The sequence below is a fragment of the Myiozetetes cayanensis genome, unplaced genomic scaffold (genome assembly GCF_022539395.1).
Source record: "Myiozetetes cayanensis isolate MyiCay16 unplaced genomic scaffold, myiCay2020 scf30, whole genome shotgun sequence".
Lineage (NCBI taxonomy): Eukaryota > Metazoa > Chordata > Aves > Passeriformes > Tyrannidae > Myiozetetes > Myiozetetes cayanensis.
Genome location: NW_026087522.1, coordinates 1,876,752 through 1,895,511, shown reverse-complemented (window position 1 = coordinate 1,895,511; position 18,760 = coordinate 1,876,752). Strand labels below are relative to the sequence as shown.

The following is an 18,760-nucleotide window of genomic DNA, read 5'->3' as shown; positions in this document are numbered from 1 at the left end:
AAATTAAGTTTCCCTTCGCAGGAGAGGACTGCAAGTGAACTGCAGGGTGGGGAGAGGCTGGGAGGTCGGGAATTGGGGGGGGGAGTTGGGAATGTTCAAGGGGAATTTGGGTCAGGAATTTCCTCTGCGTCACTGGCCTCACCTGCACGGCGCTGAAAAGGCACTGAGGGGGGCTCTGAGGGCAGAGGAGAGGAGAGGGAAGAAAGGAAAGAGGGGAGGGGGAGAAGGGACCAGGTGTCCCTCAGGGTCGCCTTCAGGAGGGTCTGCATTGCTCTTTGCTCATAAAGCATGTGAGATGCAGCTCCAGCCAAAGGAATTTAGGATTTTAGAGTCCACTGCTTGTTTGCATCGTGATAAAAGTAAAGGAGAAGACTGAGAGCAGACCTGAGCCACTGGGATTCAGTGGGTTACCTGCACCTCATCCCAATGGAGACCTTTTATCTCCAGTTAAAGAACATCCTCCTGCTCCCTAAGATCCTGCTTTCTTTGGAAAGAGGGTGGGGAAAGGGGTGAGTGATCTTTAGCCACGGGACAGGGAGTGCTGCTGATATCCCATTCCCCGTTCCAGCCACGCTGCTGCAGCTGGAAGAGCCTCAAAGAGATATTTCTGTGCAGACAGAGGAACTGGCCTTGTTCTGGGATGAGTTTTTTGGGAACAAGGTGGAGACCTGAGCCATCAGGTCCAGTTTGCCAGGGAGTGTTTGCAGGCAGTGAACAACCAACCCCCTCAGCACAGAGGGACAAGGACAGGAGGACACAACACCGTGGATAAACCACCATTCCTGTCAGAGATGGGGGCTGGATGATGGCTGAGCAAGCACAGTGATGTCCTCTGGGGAATGGGCACTGCCAGGTGAGGAGAGCAATCCTCAGGGACCCATCTGATCCACCTCCTTTCCCCTCAGCCATCCCTCACCAGACTGTGCTCGACATCTTCCCCTACTCTCATGATTTCATGCCTTTAAATGAGAAATCAGATCTTCCTGGATCTGGCCAAGGCTCATTTGTGACTCTGCCATGTAGCAGAACGGAAAAAGAAAGTCCTCCCACAGCTCCTCTGGGACTTGAAATGCTCCATATAAACAACGCCCACTGCAAGGGAGGGGAGGGGAATCCTTAACAAGGAAAAACTTACCAAGGATCCCTGACAATGACCAGAGTCCTCGGAAAGGGCAGCTTTCACCCTGGCAAAGAGTCCTGGTAGTGCCTGCTTCTGGTGCCTTTCCCACCACTCTCCCTGTGCCGGGAAAGGGTGGGAGAGCACGGCAAGCGCCCGGATCCGTGTTTGTGTCTGGCATATCCAGGCACACACAAACACACAGGTGAGTCTGGATCATGGGAAGCCCCGAATCTGCCAGCTGGTGGGGCTCCTTCCCACTCCCTGTGCCCTGCTGTGACCCCAATCCCGCGGGATGAGTGTTGGCCCGGCCCAGCCCACCCCTGTTTGAGCTGGTGCATCAGCCTTGGCTCTGGAGCTGTGGGGGCCCGGCACAAACAGGGACTGCTCCAAAACACACGCTGAGGAAAACCATCTGTGTGTTTAAAGCAGCTCCTTGCTGCAGGTTCCTGCCCCTGCTCTGTTCAATAACTGATGCCCAACAAATCCAGCTCCCAGTTCCCCCCCCGGCGGATCTGCGTCCGTGTGGTGTGGGAATGCTGGTTTCCCACTGGAGGAGCTCTGGAGGGAGCAGGGAGGTGCTGTGAGGTGGGACAGGACACCTGAAAGGGCACATGTCACCCCAAACACGCAGCTGTGGCGGGTGCAGGCAGAGCTGAGCTGTTTATGGCTTCCTGCATCGCCCACTGCCACGAGGAGAAGCCAAAGGAAGCAGCCAGGGAATCAGGAGGGTTATTCCCGAATGAGAGCTGCCAGGTCAGCAGTTCCTACGGGAAACACGGACAGCCTGTGCTCTGCAGGCCCCCCAAAGCCTTGTCCCACCCTCCTGGGGTGCTCAGTGCCCTTCAGTGCAGCAGGTGATTTATGCCCTGCTGGCACAGGAGGCTCAGCTGGAGCTGCCCCTGCCTGGCTGATGCGAGAACTGGAATAGTGACGCCCATTTTTCGCTCGCAGAAACTGAGGCAGGGAAAACAAAGGGATTTGTCCAAGGCCACGGAGCTCAGGAGACAGGGACCAAGCCTGGAACACACTCTGTGTTCCCTGGGCTGAGCTGCTGCTCGCAGCCCTCTCGCAGATGGCCTTGTAACTAAGCAAACTGAGTGGGACTGAGCTCGGGATTTGTTTTCCAGGCTTGTCACACATTACTCATGTGATCTTGAGAAAGTCACTTCATCTCTTTGTGGCCAAGTTCACAGTCTATGTATCCTACAGTCACTTACCCAAGTCTGCATCTGTGCTTTTCTTCATATCCTTCTGAAGTTTTTTGGTCTGATCTTCCAATCTGAAAGATGGGAGAAGAAGGCAAAGTCGGAATCTTGGAAAGAAAGAAACCCAAGTGTATCATACACGCAACAAATCATTTACGGGCTGAATATGCTGGCTTCTGGTGGGAGTTAAAAATATCCAGGCAAGGCTCTACGAAGTTCAGTGCAGCTCAACCCTTTTGGGTTGTTTTCAGATGGTTTTTTAACCTTTTCAAGTTGGTGATCTCTTATTCATAGTTCACATATTTTCTTAAAGTCCTCACACAGCACAAATGGCAAAGCCAAATGCTTCCAGATGATCCCTGCGAGCTCCTGTGACACAGCCAGGATGGCAAAGCCACTCCTGATCCTCAGAGATGTTGGGCTGTTCAGGGAGCCCACATTTTCTGGGAATTTCACGCTCTTTTTCGGAGCTGCCATAATCTGCAAACCTCAACCCCACTGCAAACACTTCTTAGGACACCTTCCAACACTCAGCCACCAGAGAAACTCTGAAGAATTAGAAATTATAGGGCAGTGAGCGATCTGCTCCCTGGGAAGAGCATAACTGGCTAAAATTCCCTGGGAAGAGGCAGTAAGAGGACAGGAGAGAAGCATGTGGCCAGTCCTGTCTGACCAGTGTGGTTGATACTCACTGCTGCAGCTTCCCATATTCCCTTTCAAAGTCTCTCTCCACCTGTGGAAAGAAGAGATGGAAATCAGCTCCAAGGGACTGCAGGGGAGCCCGGAGTGGCAAAGCTTTGCAGGGAAACCTGTCCCTGGGAAGTGCCAACCTGAACCCTGGGAAGCACAGGCTGCAGCTGTAACGGGTTATTGCTCCGAAAGGAAATGCAACCTTGGGGTTTTTCGACTCCAGACTCCCATGAAACCCTTCAGCTGGAACAACGATCCAAGTGGACTGTGACACCTCAAAAAGGGAGTGGAAAACCTGTGCTGGGAGCTCAGGCACAGCCTTCTCCCGATGCTCCCTCAATGACTGCTCCCTCCTACTTGCTATCTGGCAGCAGATCTCCAGCGATGGGAGATATTTTAGGGAACTTTCTTTCCATGCTGACTGTTTTAACACACTCGAAACATTCATTCCACACCTCGTCAACCAAAGAAGCAAATGGATTTCAATTGACCAGCCAAGAGTAAATACATGCGCGTTTGTTGTCATGGGACCAGCACCGGGTTCACTTGTGTTGTCAAGCTCCTGTGCTATTAAGGAAGTGTGGAGTGCTGGAGGCAGCCAGGACTAGAAGGATCCAAAGGTTTGTTCCAATTCCTCATGCTGTCCTCGGGATTTCAATCCCAGGCTCGACGCGACACCCGAGCGCTTAACGGGGATGTTGTCGAGCGAAATTAAAAGATCCGAATTTTAAGATGGGAGCTCAGAAATCCTCCTTTTCTAAGTCTTTTTTTGAGGGGGGTGGGGCTGCACTGGAGCTCCCCCAGCCTGGTGTGAAGGCAGGCAGCGACCAGCCACGTCCCAGCCCCATCCCAGTGGCCAGCTGTCCGCACCATCAGCTCCCACCATCCGGGGGATGCGAGCTGGCTCTCCCTGTGTGCTGAAATAAAAAAAAAAAAAATAGAAAAGAAAAAAAACCCACAAACCCCCCACGGAGCTCCAGCTCCCTTTCTGCGCTGCTAAAATTGGTCGCTGGAGAACGGGAACGGAGCAGTGTGGGGGCAGCTCACACGACTTCGTGCCTGGTGTTCGCAGAGCCGCAGAAATCCGCGGCAGCTGGTGCCGGGAGGTCAGGTAACCGGCACGGGGGAAAGCTCACCCTCCATCCCCATGGCTGTTCCGGCTGCTGAAATAACCAGGGGAGGGCTGCACTCTATTTATAAAGCCCTAGGTGTGAATTGTTTTGGTTGCAAACCAGAGAGGGTGGGGCGCGACTCAGAAATATGCCCTGTGAAGGCTCGGTGGTGTCGTTCCCTTGGCGTGGAGCTCCAGCCTTCCCCACGTTCTGCAGGATCTTCCTGGTGTCTGCTTGGCAACCAGCTCCTCCAAAACCTGGAGGGTTTGGTTATGAAACTGAACTACCTGCAAACACTCGGGGTATCTGTCCCCTTTTGCTGTCAGATTCCCTCGTTTCTGTGCAAGAAGCTGAATGGATATGGAGCACTTCCAGTGCCTAAAGGGGCTCCAGGAGAGCTGGAGAACTTTAAGATCCCTCCCAACCCCAACCATTCTAGGATTCTAGGATTCATTCCACAAAGGCAAAACCTCCCCATAGGTGCTGTGAACTCCCAAACCTGCCAAGCTCCCCCAAACCCCCCCCACCCCAGTGAGCTTTCCACACGGGATTGAGGTGACTCCCCACAGAGACACTTCAGCTGCCTGGCCTGACTCACATCCCCAGCCCATCTCTCCACAGACAGCTGCCCATGGATTGCTCTTATTTTTCACGCCCACAGGCAGCAACTGGCTCCCAGTCATCACAGTCTGGGAGCTCATGGAGCCTCCCAGACATCGCCACTCCCGCCGGCACCACGGGAGCCCAGATATCCCACAAAACCAGCCAGGAGCTGAGCGCTCTGGAGAGGGAAAACCTTCTGCCACGTGCTCCCACCGTGCAGATCCCCAGGTAGGTGAGGCCAAGCTGAGAACATCTCACAGAGCACCCAGTAATTCCCGCTCCCAGTAGCTGTCAATGGCCACACGCAGCCGGGGCCGTGGAGAGAATTGTCACGTTAAAGAGTAACGAGAACAAGAAGTACAGGCAAGAAAATTACAATATCCTGAAGGGAAGTTTCCGTGATATTAAAATAATCCCACTTCTCCGCAGCCTCTCTCTCTGAGAGAACTCAAAAAATCAAACCGTGTTTCTGCATCGAATCTTTTTCTTTTTTTTTTTCCTTTTTCTTCCAGGCACAGGGGCTGGGAAATGTAAAAAAACTGCTCGACTCGGGGGTTTTTATTTAAATCTACATAAAGAACGACGAGCTCTTGGAAGCTCTGAGATGAAACAACGTCCTTCTTCACCCAGTTATTTTTTTTTGTCTGTTTGCAAACACTGGGCCTCCCACCTGCGATAACATCCCTCCTGCTTTAAGGGCAGGATCGTAATCACCACCACGGTTACACGGCAATGAACCAAGACCAAAGCCAGTACTACAAAGGGATGGAAATAAGGGACTGTGATGAACCTTCCTATTCCCCAGAGGTTTATTTTTTCTCCTGGAGGAGGAGGATGAGCTGATTTCTACATGTTCCTGTGGTCTCAGCCTCTTTCGTGGGTCTTGGGTAGAAGAGGAGAGCGTGTGTTTCTTCTTCCCTCCCCTCCAAAAAAAAAAAAAAAAAAAAAAAAAAACTCATATAATTAGAACAGAAATTCTGTTATAACCTGGAATTTCTGCTGAGCTTTTGCCATCCCATCAAGCTGGAGGTTCAAGGTTAAGCCACGTGGGTGAATATTCACCCTGCAGAGCCCTGAGCCAGAGCAACGCTGCACAGTTCAGGTGGATCTGGGATGTCATGGACTTCACCCAGCAAGCTCTCCAAATCCCCAATCAGAAAGAAAGCTTTCCAGAAAGGTGGTAGAGGGGAAAAAAAGATGCACCTCCCAAACGCAGAGACCAGTTTGGTCCCACCAAAAATTGAAGTGAAAACGAATAAAATGGTTCGACCGAATAAATGAAAACGAATAAATGGTCACTTGATCTCACCCCCCACCATTTCTGTGACATTTACTCCGTTGTTTCGGGATTTCCAGCTCACTGGTGGAGCCCAGTGGAAAGGCACTGAGGGCCAGCAGCTGCAGTGGAATCCTCCTGCTCATGGAGCTCCTCTGTCCCACACCCCTGGGGAAGGCAGAGCTGCCGGGATGAGTCAAGGAAGGGAGTTTTGGCAGCTCAGGTCCCACTCCCTGCCAAGCTGACTCAGCCCAGGTTGGCCAGAGGGGAGGAGGAGGGAGAGTGGTCTGAGTCAGCCCAGGAGGGAGCAGGGATGAGGGAAGCAGGGAGGGGAGAAGGGATCAAACCCGGGTGATGTGAGGGGATGCGCTCCGGGTCACCCCATCCCAAGAACCGGCTGACTCCTGCAGGGAGAGGCATAGCCAGCTCTGCTCCCCTGCTCCCTGCCTGCTTGGATAACCCCAGCCCTGGTGAAGAGCAGGGAACAACCCTGGGGTGACATGGGTGAACTTCAGCGAGCTGGATCTGCGGGAGAGCTGGGGAAGACAAGAACAGTTCTGATTCCGTAACCTCTGCTCCGAGCGGAGCTGTCCCGAGGGATGGGAGAGCATCTCAGAACGATAAACGTTGTGCAGAGAGAGATGTAATTCCAGCAGGTTTAACTCCTATCACTGGGCATTAGTTTAATTGGGCTGTGGGGCTGTGTCCTGTGCTGCTCTGCTGACAGCAGGTCCTCGCTGCATTAGATCCTCCCACCCGGCTCCCGGCAAGCCCGGTGACAGCTGCTCTTTTCAGGGAAGAGGAGGGGAGAGATTATGCTGTCTGGAATTGGATTTGCCCAGGTTAAGGTGGAAACAAAGCAGAGGCACGTCTGGGGAGTGGGAGATCACCTCGGTTCACCAGCTGATATTTTCCACGGGTGTTTCCTGCTCCCTGAAGAGCTAAACTGTGGTTGACACCGTGCCCTTCTCCAAGGGATGAGAGGCGAGTGGGCACGGGGAGTCATGACTAATTCCTCGGCAGCCCAGGCAAATTGCTTTTCAGGACTAATGTCGGCCTGGATTTGACACCAGCCCCAGCATCGCTTCATCAGGACAACAGAACAGCCTCTCTGCAAAGCCACCCCCCTCTCCTGACTCCAGTCTCAGGCCTCGTGGAGAGCCAGAGAAGTCAGATCCTGACAAATGCCTTTTTTTTTTTTAGCTTCCCCCCCACGAGCCTCTTTTGTGGTCCAGTCCCTGTGAGTGGGAGATCCTCTACCCACAACCACTTCCCTTCTGATGGGCTTGGGATGCAGCCCTGGAGATGCCACACCTTCCCACTTCCTGCAGCGGGCTCCAGAGCCCAACATCTGGAATATCACAGACCTTGGCTGCTACTGCTGCTCCCAGAAGCCTGCACAGATGGAGCATCTCAGCCCGCAACCGGGAGGTAAATTTGGGGGCCTGCAGCTCGCCGGAGCTACAAAGCAACCCCATCCCTTCCACACCACGACACGGAACGCCTGATCCCAGGGGGATATCAGTGGTTTCCTGCCATTTGTTCTGCTTTGAAGAGCTGCACTTTGCACTTGGTGTGAAGTTCCAAGGCTTTGGGCTTCCTGTTTTCTGCTTTCCACGTATGTGCTGCCTGGAGAGTATCATCATCATCATCATCATCATCATCATCACACAGCAAGTGGAAGCCATTTAAAGATTGGTTTCCAACTTGGGAGTCCTTGACACAAAATCTTGTTCCTGGGAAGCTGAGGAAGGAAGGAAGGAAAAGGAAAAGGCCTGGGAACACTCTTGCTGCTGAACAAACCTCTGCCTGCCAGATATTCTGAGCTGTTCTATTTAATACACACACATATATATATAAGCAAAGCCTGCCAACTGCTTCAGAACAGCACATTCCAGCAGCTCTGGGGAAGGGAAGATCTCAAAAGGTGCCACTGTTCATCTGCAGGGAGCTCAAGCTTGGGAAGGGCTGATTTTAGGGGAGACAAACCTCTCGCAGCAGCGAATGCAGGAGGTGGTGAGGAAAACCAGCAAGAAAAAATGATACAGTCAGCTGGGATGTGAGAATGGGCAGGATGGGGACGTCCAGGAAAGCTGGTCAAGACACTCAGAGCTGCAGAGCAGTTGTGTCTTGCACCAGCCTGGAAGGACACTGGTGTTGGGAAGAGGGTGAGAGGCAAAATGCGACGGAGCAAGGAAAAGTGAGGGCTGCTGGTGTGAACTGGGAGGGGTGTGAACACCTGAGGCTGCCTCACCTGAGGGAGCACAGCCAGCCAGTGGATCGCCAACCCCCTGGAAAAGGGCAGCTGAAGGAGGTAGAAACCAGAAAGCACCGAGGAATTTTATCAGACCTCGTCTTGTCGCCTGCCTGGCTGAAATTCTGTACTGACAGTTTGGAGCTGTTACAGCAAATTGCAGTTCCACGGCAGCAGACAACCACCAAATCCTTCAGAATAAAACATGACAATCAAGCCTTAAAGGGAGTGGTGGGATTAGCCCTCTGCCTCCAGGGAAAAATGTCATGTCCCAAGGAGAAACTGCCCCCCAAGCAGGAGTGCCCACGCATCCTGCAGAATTAGCCGTGCTGAGCATCCTGGGGAGGAAGGATCAGGGATGTTAGTCTGGTTCAAGGGATTAGCTCACCAGTGCTGCTGGAGAGACAAGGTCCTGCCAGGGCCCTGATTTTAAGACCAGGTGTGCAGGTGACTTTGCAGGGGCAGCTCCTGGGAGGTTCCACAGCTTTTTTTTCTTCTTTTTTTTTTTTTCTTTTTTTCTGGCACGGGACAAATTGCAAAGCCAAGCTGCTTAAGGAGGGAAAATACCACAGGCAGCTGCAAGCAGCAGCAGCACTTGGGGTAGGAGCCTCAAATCCACGGGAATACAAAATGCTTTTTTAATTTGCTTTTAAAGCAAATGCTGTGCAGCACAAATTAATTCACGCCCGAGCACTAAAGCATCTCAGCTTATAAGCCTTTCTTTGGAAACAGTTATATTCAGCGATCTGAACCACTCCTCCTCCTCCATCTGCTCCGAAAGGATGAACAAACAAGCCCATTGCTGGGAGAAGGAAGGAAGGAAGGAAGGAAGCAAACCCGTTCAGCCATCTCCGAGGGAAAAACTGTGCCAGCCCAAAGAGCTCTTTCCCCACCCACCCTCCCCACACACCCTCCCAAAAAAATAATTTAAAAAAAAATATATATATAATTTAAACAGATCCCAAACCAAAACACTCTCCCTGGATGGGGCTGCTCCTCGCACGAGGAGCCGAGCGCTGGTCACACGCGGCAACAGGTTCTGCTGCTCCAGCTCCCTCCCACACGCCGCAAAATGGGACGAGTCAAAGTGCCGGCTTGACTCATCAGCCACATGATCCAAGGCTGGAGCTAAAAAGAGGGAACTGGTTTACTCACTGTCTTGGGTACAATCTGTTTCTTGGGCTGCCCGATCTTGAACGGGATCCTGGAAAAGAGAGGAGAGGGGAATGAGCGAGCGGCGACGCCCGGCCCCGAGGGGTTTGGGGGGAGCAGGGATTGTGTCCCCCGGTGCTTTGTGGACAGTGTGGACCCCCTGGAGAGGGGAAGGGTGGAAGAGGAGCCTGAGGGGAGACCCCACAGCATTCCACAACGAGGGGCAGCTCCAATCTCTGCTCCCTGTGAGCAGGGACAGCACCCAGGAAACGGCTGGAGCTGTGTCAGGGCAGGCTCAGGTTGGATCTCAGGGAAAGGTTCTTCCCTCAGAGGGTGGTTGGGCTCTGAACAGGCTCCCCAGGGTTTGGTCACAGCCCCCCAAATCTGCCAGAGCTCCAGGAGTGTTTTGGACAATGCTCTTAGCACGTGGTGGGATTGTTGGGGTGTCTGTGCAGAGTCAGTAGTTGTGGACTCTGATCCCTGTGGTTCCTTCCAACTCGGGATATTCCATGATTCTATGATTCCCCAAGAGCCACTGTCATCCCTAAGGTCAGCACCTCCAGCCCAGCACCTTCCCCACCCTCCTACCATCCCAAATAAACGCAAGGATGCTCCACAAACAGCTGAAGAACACCCTCTGCTTAAAAACAAACCTAATGGGGAGGATGAAGTAATAACAAAAACCCCAAACAAACCCTGTAAATATTTAGAAAGTGGATATTAAAAAAAGTAACAACCTGGGCTGTCTGGAGCTGCGAGCTGCTTCAAAGGATTCCTCTGCTCCAGCAGCTGGAGGAGCAGCTCACCTGCCAGCACAGCCTTCATTCTTAAAATCCTTAATTCCCAGGAAAATCTGGGTTACCTGAATGGTTTTCTCGAAGGTGAAGAGTACTCTAAATAAATTACACAACATATGTAAGGGTGGCTGGGTCAGCTGGGTACAGCCACGCTGCCAGCCTGAAAATAATTGGATTTCTTTCACGTAGCAGCACAATGAAAATCCAGGAATTCCACTGCTGTTTTTGGTGTATTTAATTAAGTTAAAGAGGTGCTGCTTGGTTAAAGCATCTCAGCCAAAATCTCTCAATATTTCTGCGCTGTGGTGGTTTAACTAAACAGAAAAATCAGGGCTCATGATGGAACGTTTCTTAGTGAAATCTAAGTATTTTTTTCCCAGAGATGCCTCACCTAGAGCTCAGTATCATCCCATCCCATCCCATCCCATCCCAAATCCATGTCAAGTGTTTCCCAGGAAGGTGCCCGAGTCACCTCTTGGACCAGTCCAAATTCTCACACTGCTACCCAAGGTTTGACCTAAAAAAACACGGATTTGGGGACTCTGGCTTGGCCTCTGCTCCTGCTGCCTCCCAGTTTGGCTTTTCCCACTGCTGGTTCCCAAACCAGCTCCACTTCCAAGTGCCCCCACGCCAGCACTGCTCTAACATTGCTCCATCCAGCAATGGGACCCCCAGACGACATTTTTACCACTGTAACCTGCTCTGAGCAATGGGGGAAAACGTCTGTGATGGAGCAACGTACCACCTGCATGGATGGGCAAAAAAAACCCCAGGATTATCCAACGCCCTTCCCGCCTTCCCTGCTGTTTTCAAACCACCAGCTTAATTACCCACCGGGAATAATCCAAGGGTTGCAACCCCTGTGCCCCTTCCTGAGCGGCTCCGGAGCCAACCTGAGTCACCGAGGTTTAAATTTAAATTTTTTCTGGAAGAACTTCCTGTTTATGGTTCTCTCGGTCGGGCTGATATAATTTCGGGTTTAACCCTTTCCCGCTCCCGCGGCAGCTGAATCACGCTCCTCTCGTAAACAAACACCCCTCTGGTGTATAATTTCCCTGTCAATAACTGGGGGGTGTGGTGCCTTACAGGAAGAAAACAAAAAAAAATAGATGGATTTTTTCTTTTTTTTTTCTTTTTCCCTCTCTCTCTCCTTTTGTGTTTTCTTTCCTCCCTGGGTCAAATATAAACTCAAATGAGGCACCGTCCAGGTGCCGTCACTCGACGTTTTTGGAAGTGATGGCATCCACTTGTCTTGGTGGAAGGAGTAAAAAAAAAAAATGGTGTTTTCTTTAACCAGGGGAGTGTTATCCCAGTTAAAACCAGTTTGCCATGCTGGCTGCTCGCTCTCCAGCTGGAGCCAGGCTGGTTCTTACCGGGGAAAGGACAATTAAAAAGGTGATTAAACAGCACTACCTGTGCACAAACTGCCCCTCCACCTTGTCTGGGGGATTCAGAGAGCAATCCAGACTGTCACTGTCCACTGAAAAACTGGGTTAAGTGCAGGGAATTCTGATGATAAGAGGGATGTGGGACAGGGAAAGCTGTGAATCAGCATCAGTTGGGTATTACAGAGCTGGGAGCACAGGCAGGGAAAGCAGCAGGAGCACAGGGTGGTTCCATCCCATCCCATTCCCTGTCTCTGTAGCATCACAGAGGAGAGTGAACCCCCCAGAATCCCAGCTAGTTTCTCCCAGAAGCAAAGGGAAGTCACTGGAGCGCTGCAAATCCACTGTGCAGCACTAAATACCCCTGTGAGTGTCGTGATGCCACTTGGTAATTATGTCTGTCTCAGTAAACTCTCTGTAAAAAATAACCCTGTGCGAGTCAGGTCTACTCCCTAGTTATTGGGGGGGTGTTTTTTTGTTCTATTTTACAATTTCAGATAATTTTCCTGGTTTCTGAATCTCTGCCTCTTAATATGGTTCTGTGGGGGGTAAAAAAAAAAAAAAAAAAAGATGAACAAGCAGGAAAGGCAGCAGTGAGGGAGGAAAAAAAAAAAAGCAAACCATGAGAGGTATGGATTGTACTGGAGGTTTTAAAACCCAATTATTTCACCCCACAAAAAAAAAAAAAAAGCCAAGTTCTGGTCTATAAACACCGAAAGAAAACCCAGAATCTGCGCTGCTTTTTTCCCCCTTTTTTTTTTTTTTTTTGATCTCTCGTTTCTGCTGAGCGAGAGAAAGCTGGGGTTGTGTTTGGGGTGTGAAATCCCTTGAAATCCCGTTCCTGAAGAGCGCGAGCGCTGAGTCACAGCCGGAGCCTTCCCACCCCCCCCCTCCGTGTGTCCCCCCTCCCCAACCACCACCACCACCACACCCCAGCACTGCGGGGCCAGGGGAGCATCCCGGCCCCTCCATCCCCCCCCTCCCCAGCAGGTCACCGGGAGTTTGGGAAGGCGGTGGGGGTTCAGCCGGGAGGGAGGAGGAGGAAGGCACTGCAGGGAGGGGGTGGGAAGAGCTTCAAGTAGGGAAAAAGAAGTGTGGGTGGAGAGAATCCTGCGAGCTCGACTCGGGGATGCTCAGGAACCCCAGGGAGGGGAAGGTGGGAGAAGCTGTGGCTGATTTTCTCTGAAGTTTCCCCAGCAATATCATATATTTACTTGGCTTTTCCATGTGCAAACCCAGGGCCACACACACCAAAGGAGCTTAATTCCCCTCTGGATGCACAGGAGAGTTGGGAACAAACCTCCCAGGCAGTGGGGGGGATACGGCTCAATGAGGTCCATGGGGAGCTGAAAACATGGAGCTCCCCCTCCCACTCCCCGCCAGTCCCCTGGAACGGAGGCACGTAGGAATTGCCAGCAGGAATCAGACCCAATCCTTGCTAATTTAGGGAGGAGATGGTCCTTTGGCTGGGCTGGACTGAGCAGGACATCAAATCCTGGCATCGCTCCTGGCTCCGGACGGAGCTCGGAGTGTGCCCGTGGGATAAATCACCGCTGGATGCGATCCTTTTCCCTGGCTCCTTCCATCTGAACGCGGCTTTGCCACCCCTCAGCAGGCCCCAGAAGACCCTCTGCAGATAAACAAGGGATAAAAACCAAGTATTTTCACCCACAGCCCATAAAATGCTGCCCCTGGGGATGCTGAGCTGCCAAGCAGGGGCTGGGGAAGGAAGGAAGGAGGATAGAGGGAAAAGCAGGAGCAGGAAAAACTGAGGCCAGGGTAGTTTGGAGGTTAATTAATTAGGGAAAAGTGGCACTGAGTCCCTGAATTCAATATTTTTGCCCCAGGTGGCATTGGCTGGGGGCCCACAGGAGTCGGTGTGGTATGAACTGGTGGCCACAACTGGTTTTTATCGGCACCACCACCTAAATCCATGTTCTGTGGGAAGTGCCCGCTTCCCGTGGAAAGTTTCAGGGCTTTTTTTTTTTTTTTTTTTTTTCCTTTTTTTTCCTTCCTCTCATCGAAACCCCAAGCGCCAGCACAGGCTGGATCCCCGCCAGAGCTTCTCACTCCTTGAATTTCCACCAAAAACCTCAATTCCTTCACCGGAAAGAAACCTCTCTCTGCCTGCAGGCAGGAGGACAACACTCAGCCTGTGAAGGTGACCCCGACCCACCAGGGTTGGTTTTCCCAAGGATTTTGCCATGTGGCGTGATGAGGGATCCTACAAAACTATCAGTTTTTTACCCAATCCCACATGAGGCCAAAAACTGACCCGAAGCTGCCCCAGAAACTGCCCCTGTGATGGGTGGGGCCCTCCCCTTTTTCCAGGCTCCCGATCCGGGAGCGGATTCAGCTCAAGGTGGAACTGCATCCAGGAAACCTTCCCCTTCACAGGGACCAGCTGCTGCCCAGGAGAGATCAAAGTGTTCCTGCAAACATCAACAGGAAGGTGGGGAGCACACGAGGAAGGATGTGAGCCTTCACTTTCTCACTCTGTTATCGACTGAACTCAATTCAGCTTCTCCTCCCCGTGCCGTGCCCTCTGCGCTCAGGTAAAGCATCCCCACGAGGTGCAGGTGTCAGGAAAGGACTTTTCCACGATATGGGAAGGCCAGGAAGTTCAAGGGTGGCTGGGACCTCCATGAGTAGTTGCTGGAGCAGGAGTGGTTCAGTGTTCCTGAGACTGATCCCTGACCTGGACAGGACCCAAAGAGAGGGAACACAGCAAAGGCTTCCAGGGAAACCAACCCTGGAAACCTGGACACAGTTCTCACCCCTAAAAACAGTACCTGGACCAGAGTTCGCATCCCTTGGGCTCCCTAAAAACCCCTAAAAGTGCAAATCCACGGCCACGAGGGCTGTTCTGGAACAGGCCCTTGGCACAGTGGGGGGATCCCAGCCCGGCCCAGGTGAGCCGGGCTCAGAGGCAGGCTCAGGTTAGGCATTAATCCCCAGCATCCATCCGGATGCCTCGCTGTGCTCCGCGGTGTCCATGGAAACTGCAGGCACCGTCCCACCCCGCTCCCCCTCGCAGGGAACTCATGGCAACCGCTCCAAACACAGCGCGGAGGCAAAAAAAAAAAAAGAAAAAAAAGGGAAAAAAACCGATTCCAACGGATCACAAACAGCTTCTGTCGAGGGAGACTCTGCGCCAAAATCCCAGTTTGGGTGTTCTCCTCGGCGCGGGCGAGAGGGGAGGTCACGGGGTGGGGGTGCTGGGATGCGATCCCTCGGGAATAAACGGGAATAAACGCTCCCCCCACCTCCCAAGCAAGGTGTGCGATCCCACCTGGATTCCAACCCCACCCCTGAAAACTCCAGGCGCTGAGCCACGAACGGGTGTCGGGGGCAGCGGGGGAAGGAGGCGAAAAAGAGGTGTAAAAAGAAGGCGCAAGCAGTGATTTATCCGCCTTTTAGGTCAGGCCGGGGAAGGGAGGGACCTTCCCGAAGTTCGGCGGCTCCTGGGGGGAGCGGATCCCTCTGCGAGCGCGGTGTCAGCGCTTCGAGCTGAATCAAAAAAAAAAATAATGTCAGAACCGGCTCTCCCACCCGTTCCGAGAGGAGCACGAGGAGGGAGGGATAAAAAAAAAAATTAAAAAAAAAAAATATATAACGATATTTTACTCACCCATCAAAAGAAAATTACTCACGCCAGGCGCGTGGGCGAGCAGAATTCTGCAGGGCTGTTTTAGGCCCCGACTGCGCTACAAAAATACCCGTTTTAAGCACGGCTGTGAAACACACGGTTGTGGCTCAACTGGAGCACGGTTAGGGCGGGTGGGGGGAGGCTCTGGACAGAACAGGTGGAAAGATTAATAGTTAAGGAATAGCCGAGGCTCTTCCCGGCTGCTCCACCCGGTTTCGCCGGGATAAAAGCTCTGGGATGCGCGGAGATCCCCGCACGGGCGCTGAGGGAGCAGGGAGGTGTTTGGGAGCCGTGCACGCCTCGCTCACTGCTTTGGTATCCACTTGCTTCATCCGGGCTAATTTTATCCCGTGCCCATCCCCAAATCCCGGTATCAGTGAAACCTTGGAGGGAAGGAGGGGGGAGCTCCGGAGAAACATCAATATTGGTTGGGTGGGAAGGAACCAGCGCCTCGGGGCTGTGTCTGCATCGCACCTGCCCGATGTGGCCACGGCTCCAGAGCACGGAAAACACAGGGAATAACCAACAAACCTACTTTTAGGCGACGCCCCAGCTACGCCGCCGCCTCCTCTTCCCTTTGCCACACAGAGGCAGGCGGCTCCTCCTCGCCTCCATCCCTAAATATCCCAGAAAACACTCACACTCGCCCCGGGTCGGGTCTGGGGAGTTCAGCATTGTGTGACCACCCTGCCTCCCCAGCTCCCCAGTCCACCCAGAGAGCTGCCTGCCAGGAGGCATATGGTCCCCACAGCCCTGCCCCGAGCCCCAGGAGCGCACGTGCTTCACACTCCTCGCTCCCCAGCGACGTTTGCTTCCCAGATTTTCTGCTCCCAGTAAATACCAGCTGTTGCAGTGGTGCCGGGAGCTCGAGCTGGCACGTTGCTGAGAGCCCCCTTTCCCCCCTCCTCCCTCTGTGAGATCACCTGGGGGAGTGGGAAACCAGAGCAGGGGATATTTGGGAGCCTGGTTACGAGCTGAAACCACGCTTGGTTTTATGTGGTTTCGCAAAGCTTGAAAAAAAATCCTTTATACAGTTAAAACTGAGGCACTCGGGGCAATAAGGGCAATGATACAGTAGAAATCAACACTCTATTCCCTTTATTTTTGTAGGAGTGATGGCCAAGGTAATCACTGGAGTGTTTTCCTCCCTCTCCTCCAAATGTACGGGAGGAAGAGGGAGATGAAGATGCTTCAGGAGATCCCGATCCTAAAGCCTAAAGGAAGCCACGGAGCTCTGCTGGGATTTGGAAAACCTCTCGTCTGTCCATGCAAGGCTGTTTCCCAAAACAAGGCTTCTCCTGCTCTAAATAAAGCTTAGCCTAGAAAGACAGCACTGCCTTGTTGCCTGGGCACAGGAGTTGGGAATCTGGGGGTTTGATCCAGCCTCTGTCACCAGCAGGTCACTCTGAGCACTTTTCCTGGGTTGGTACAAGGGTCACTCCCGTGTTCCTGGGAGTGCTCCTGGCAGTGTTCCCCGCATTCCCGGTCCTGATGCAGCACAGAGAGCTCACAGGGAGTGAAGGAAGGCACGAGATTAACCCCACACGACACGACAAGGCATCCACCCGCCAACAGCCCGTAAATTTCTAGGGATCTCCTTCACAAAAAAAAATTAAGGACACCAGTGCCCAGGAGCTAAACTGGAGGCAGAGTTACGTGCAGGACAGGGCTGAGGATGAAGCTCCATCCTCTTCCTCGGCTGCAGCAGCCAACCCCTGGAGAAAGGGGGTTTAATCCAAGCTGCCCTGGGCCTGGTGGTGCCCGACACCAGGGAGACGCACGTGCCAGTTGAGCTAACGCTGCCTCCCAAATCATCCCGGGGCTGGAACAAGCTCCCCCGCTCCGCAGGGACCTCCCTGTGACATTTCAGGAGCAGGGGGCACGACCCTGGCATGTGTCAGCGCCGCCAGCACGAGCGTAACCCCCGTACGGACGTCACGCCGTGCCCTGAACTCCGGCTCCCCCGTGAATGCCCCGATTCATCCCGGCAGGGCAGCTCCAGGAATCACCAGCGGGGAAGGAGTGGACGCTCCGGAGGCCGCACTGAGGGCGATTGTGTGGCTGGCACAGCCCCGGGACCCCGCGGGGTGCGAGCCCCTCGTGCGTCAGCGGAGCCGCCGCGCTCCGGGCGCTGACGCGGCCGGAGGAGAAAGAGCGGGCTCAGAATTCCCGGAGTCCCCAGTTCCCCCCTCGCCCGGCAGCGACCTCAGAACGAGGCAAAAAAAACCACCCCCATCTCCCAGCAGAAGCCACGGCCAGGGCCACACGTGTGTTGTGGTGACGTGTGGCAGTCCCCAGGCGAGGTCCCCGCGAGCGGCCGGACATTGGGAAGCGTCTGGCACTGTTCCCAAACGATCCCACACCTGAAGGAATTGTTTATCCCTCACATTCTGGGCTCTGCAGCCCCTCCTGGAGCAGGAGGGCGCAGCAGGTCTCTCTCTCTCTTCCAGAGAAGTGTCCATTCCCACACAGCTCCCGAGGGCAGGCTGGGAAGAGGCGGCTCCGAGACCCCCCCGTAGCCAACGCTGCTGCTGTTCTGGGATGAGCAAAGCACAGCAAAAGCGATCCCAGGACATAAATCCTGAGTTTTTTTAGCAGAACCCTGTGTGCACATCACTGTGTTACCCCAGCAGGTTCCCAAACCACAGCTTCCAACCCGAAAAAAAACCCTCCACTCCCAGCCATGGCAAAACTCGACCTTCCAAGGCCTTCCTTTAAACTTAATCCGTCCCATCCCGGGGCACGGGGGGAAACGGCTTTTCCTCCTTTTTTGGAAAGGAAAAAAAGCTTTCCTTTCCCTGGTGTGGAGGGAGGGTTTGCTGCAATTCCCAGTGTTATTCCCAGTGTTCCCGGTCCCCTGTCCCAGTTACTTCCTGTGTCTTTTTCCGGCTGTTATTTCCGGGTGTTCCCCGGGGGGTCCCTCTCCCGGTATTCCCAGTGTTATTCCCATTGTTACTCCTGATGCCATTCCCGGTTATTCCCGGTGTTATTCCCGGTGTTATTCCAGGGGGTCCCATTGTTACTCCTGATGCCATTCCTGGTTATTCCCGGTGTTATTCCCGGGGGTCCCTGTCCCGGTTATTCCCAGGGGTCCCATTGTTACTCCTGATGCCATTCTCGGTTATTCCCGGTGTTATTCCAGGGGTCCCTGTCCCGGTTATTCCCGGTGTTATTCCCGGTGTTATTCCCGGGGGACCCTGTCCCGGTTGTTCCCGGTGTTATTCCCGAGGGTCCCTGTCCCGGTTGTTCCCGGTGTTATTCCCGGTGTTATTCCCGGGGGTCCCTGTCCCGGTTGTTCCCGGTGCAATTCCCTGTGTTCCCGGTCCCTGCCCCGGTTATTCCCGGTGTTCCCTGACCCGGTCACCCCCGCGGGTGCCTGTCCCGGTTATTCCCGGCTGTTCCCGGCGTTATTCCCGGTGTTATTCCCGGTTTTTCCCCCGCACTCACCAGCTCATGTTCCCCCGCCGCTCCCGGAAGCGCCGCCACCTTCGGCCCCGCCCCTTCCGGGAGCGCCTTT

The 18,760-nt window shown here is 53.5% G+C and overlaps 1 protein-coding gene across 1 annotated transcript in view; it reads right to left on the bottom strand.

Annotated features, from left to right (window-relative positions):
- The window catches only part of BIN3 (bridging integrator 3), a 36,668-nt gene extending 17,908 nt beyond the window's left edge, over nucleotides 1-18,760 (bottom strand). Inside the window, exons 1-4 of the mRNA XM_050325850.1 lie at nucleotides 18,691-18,760; nucleotides 9,416-9,464; nucleotides 3,018-3,058; nucleotides 2,338-2,399 (exon numbers count right to left, since the gene is read on the bottom strand). Of these exons, the coding sequence (XP_050181807.1) occupies nucleotides 2,338-2,399; nucleotides 3,018-3,058; nucleotides 9,416-9,464; nucleotides 18,691-18,698 (160 nt within the window). The 5' untranslated portion in view covers nucleotides 18,699-18,760. The remainder of the gene's footprint in view (nucleotides 1-2,337; nucleotides 2,400-3,017; nucleotides 3,059-9,415; nucleotides 9,465-18,690) is intronic.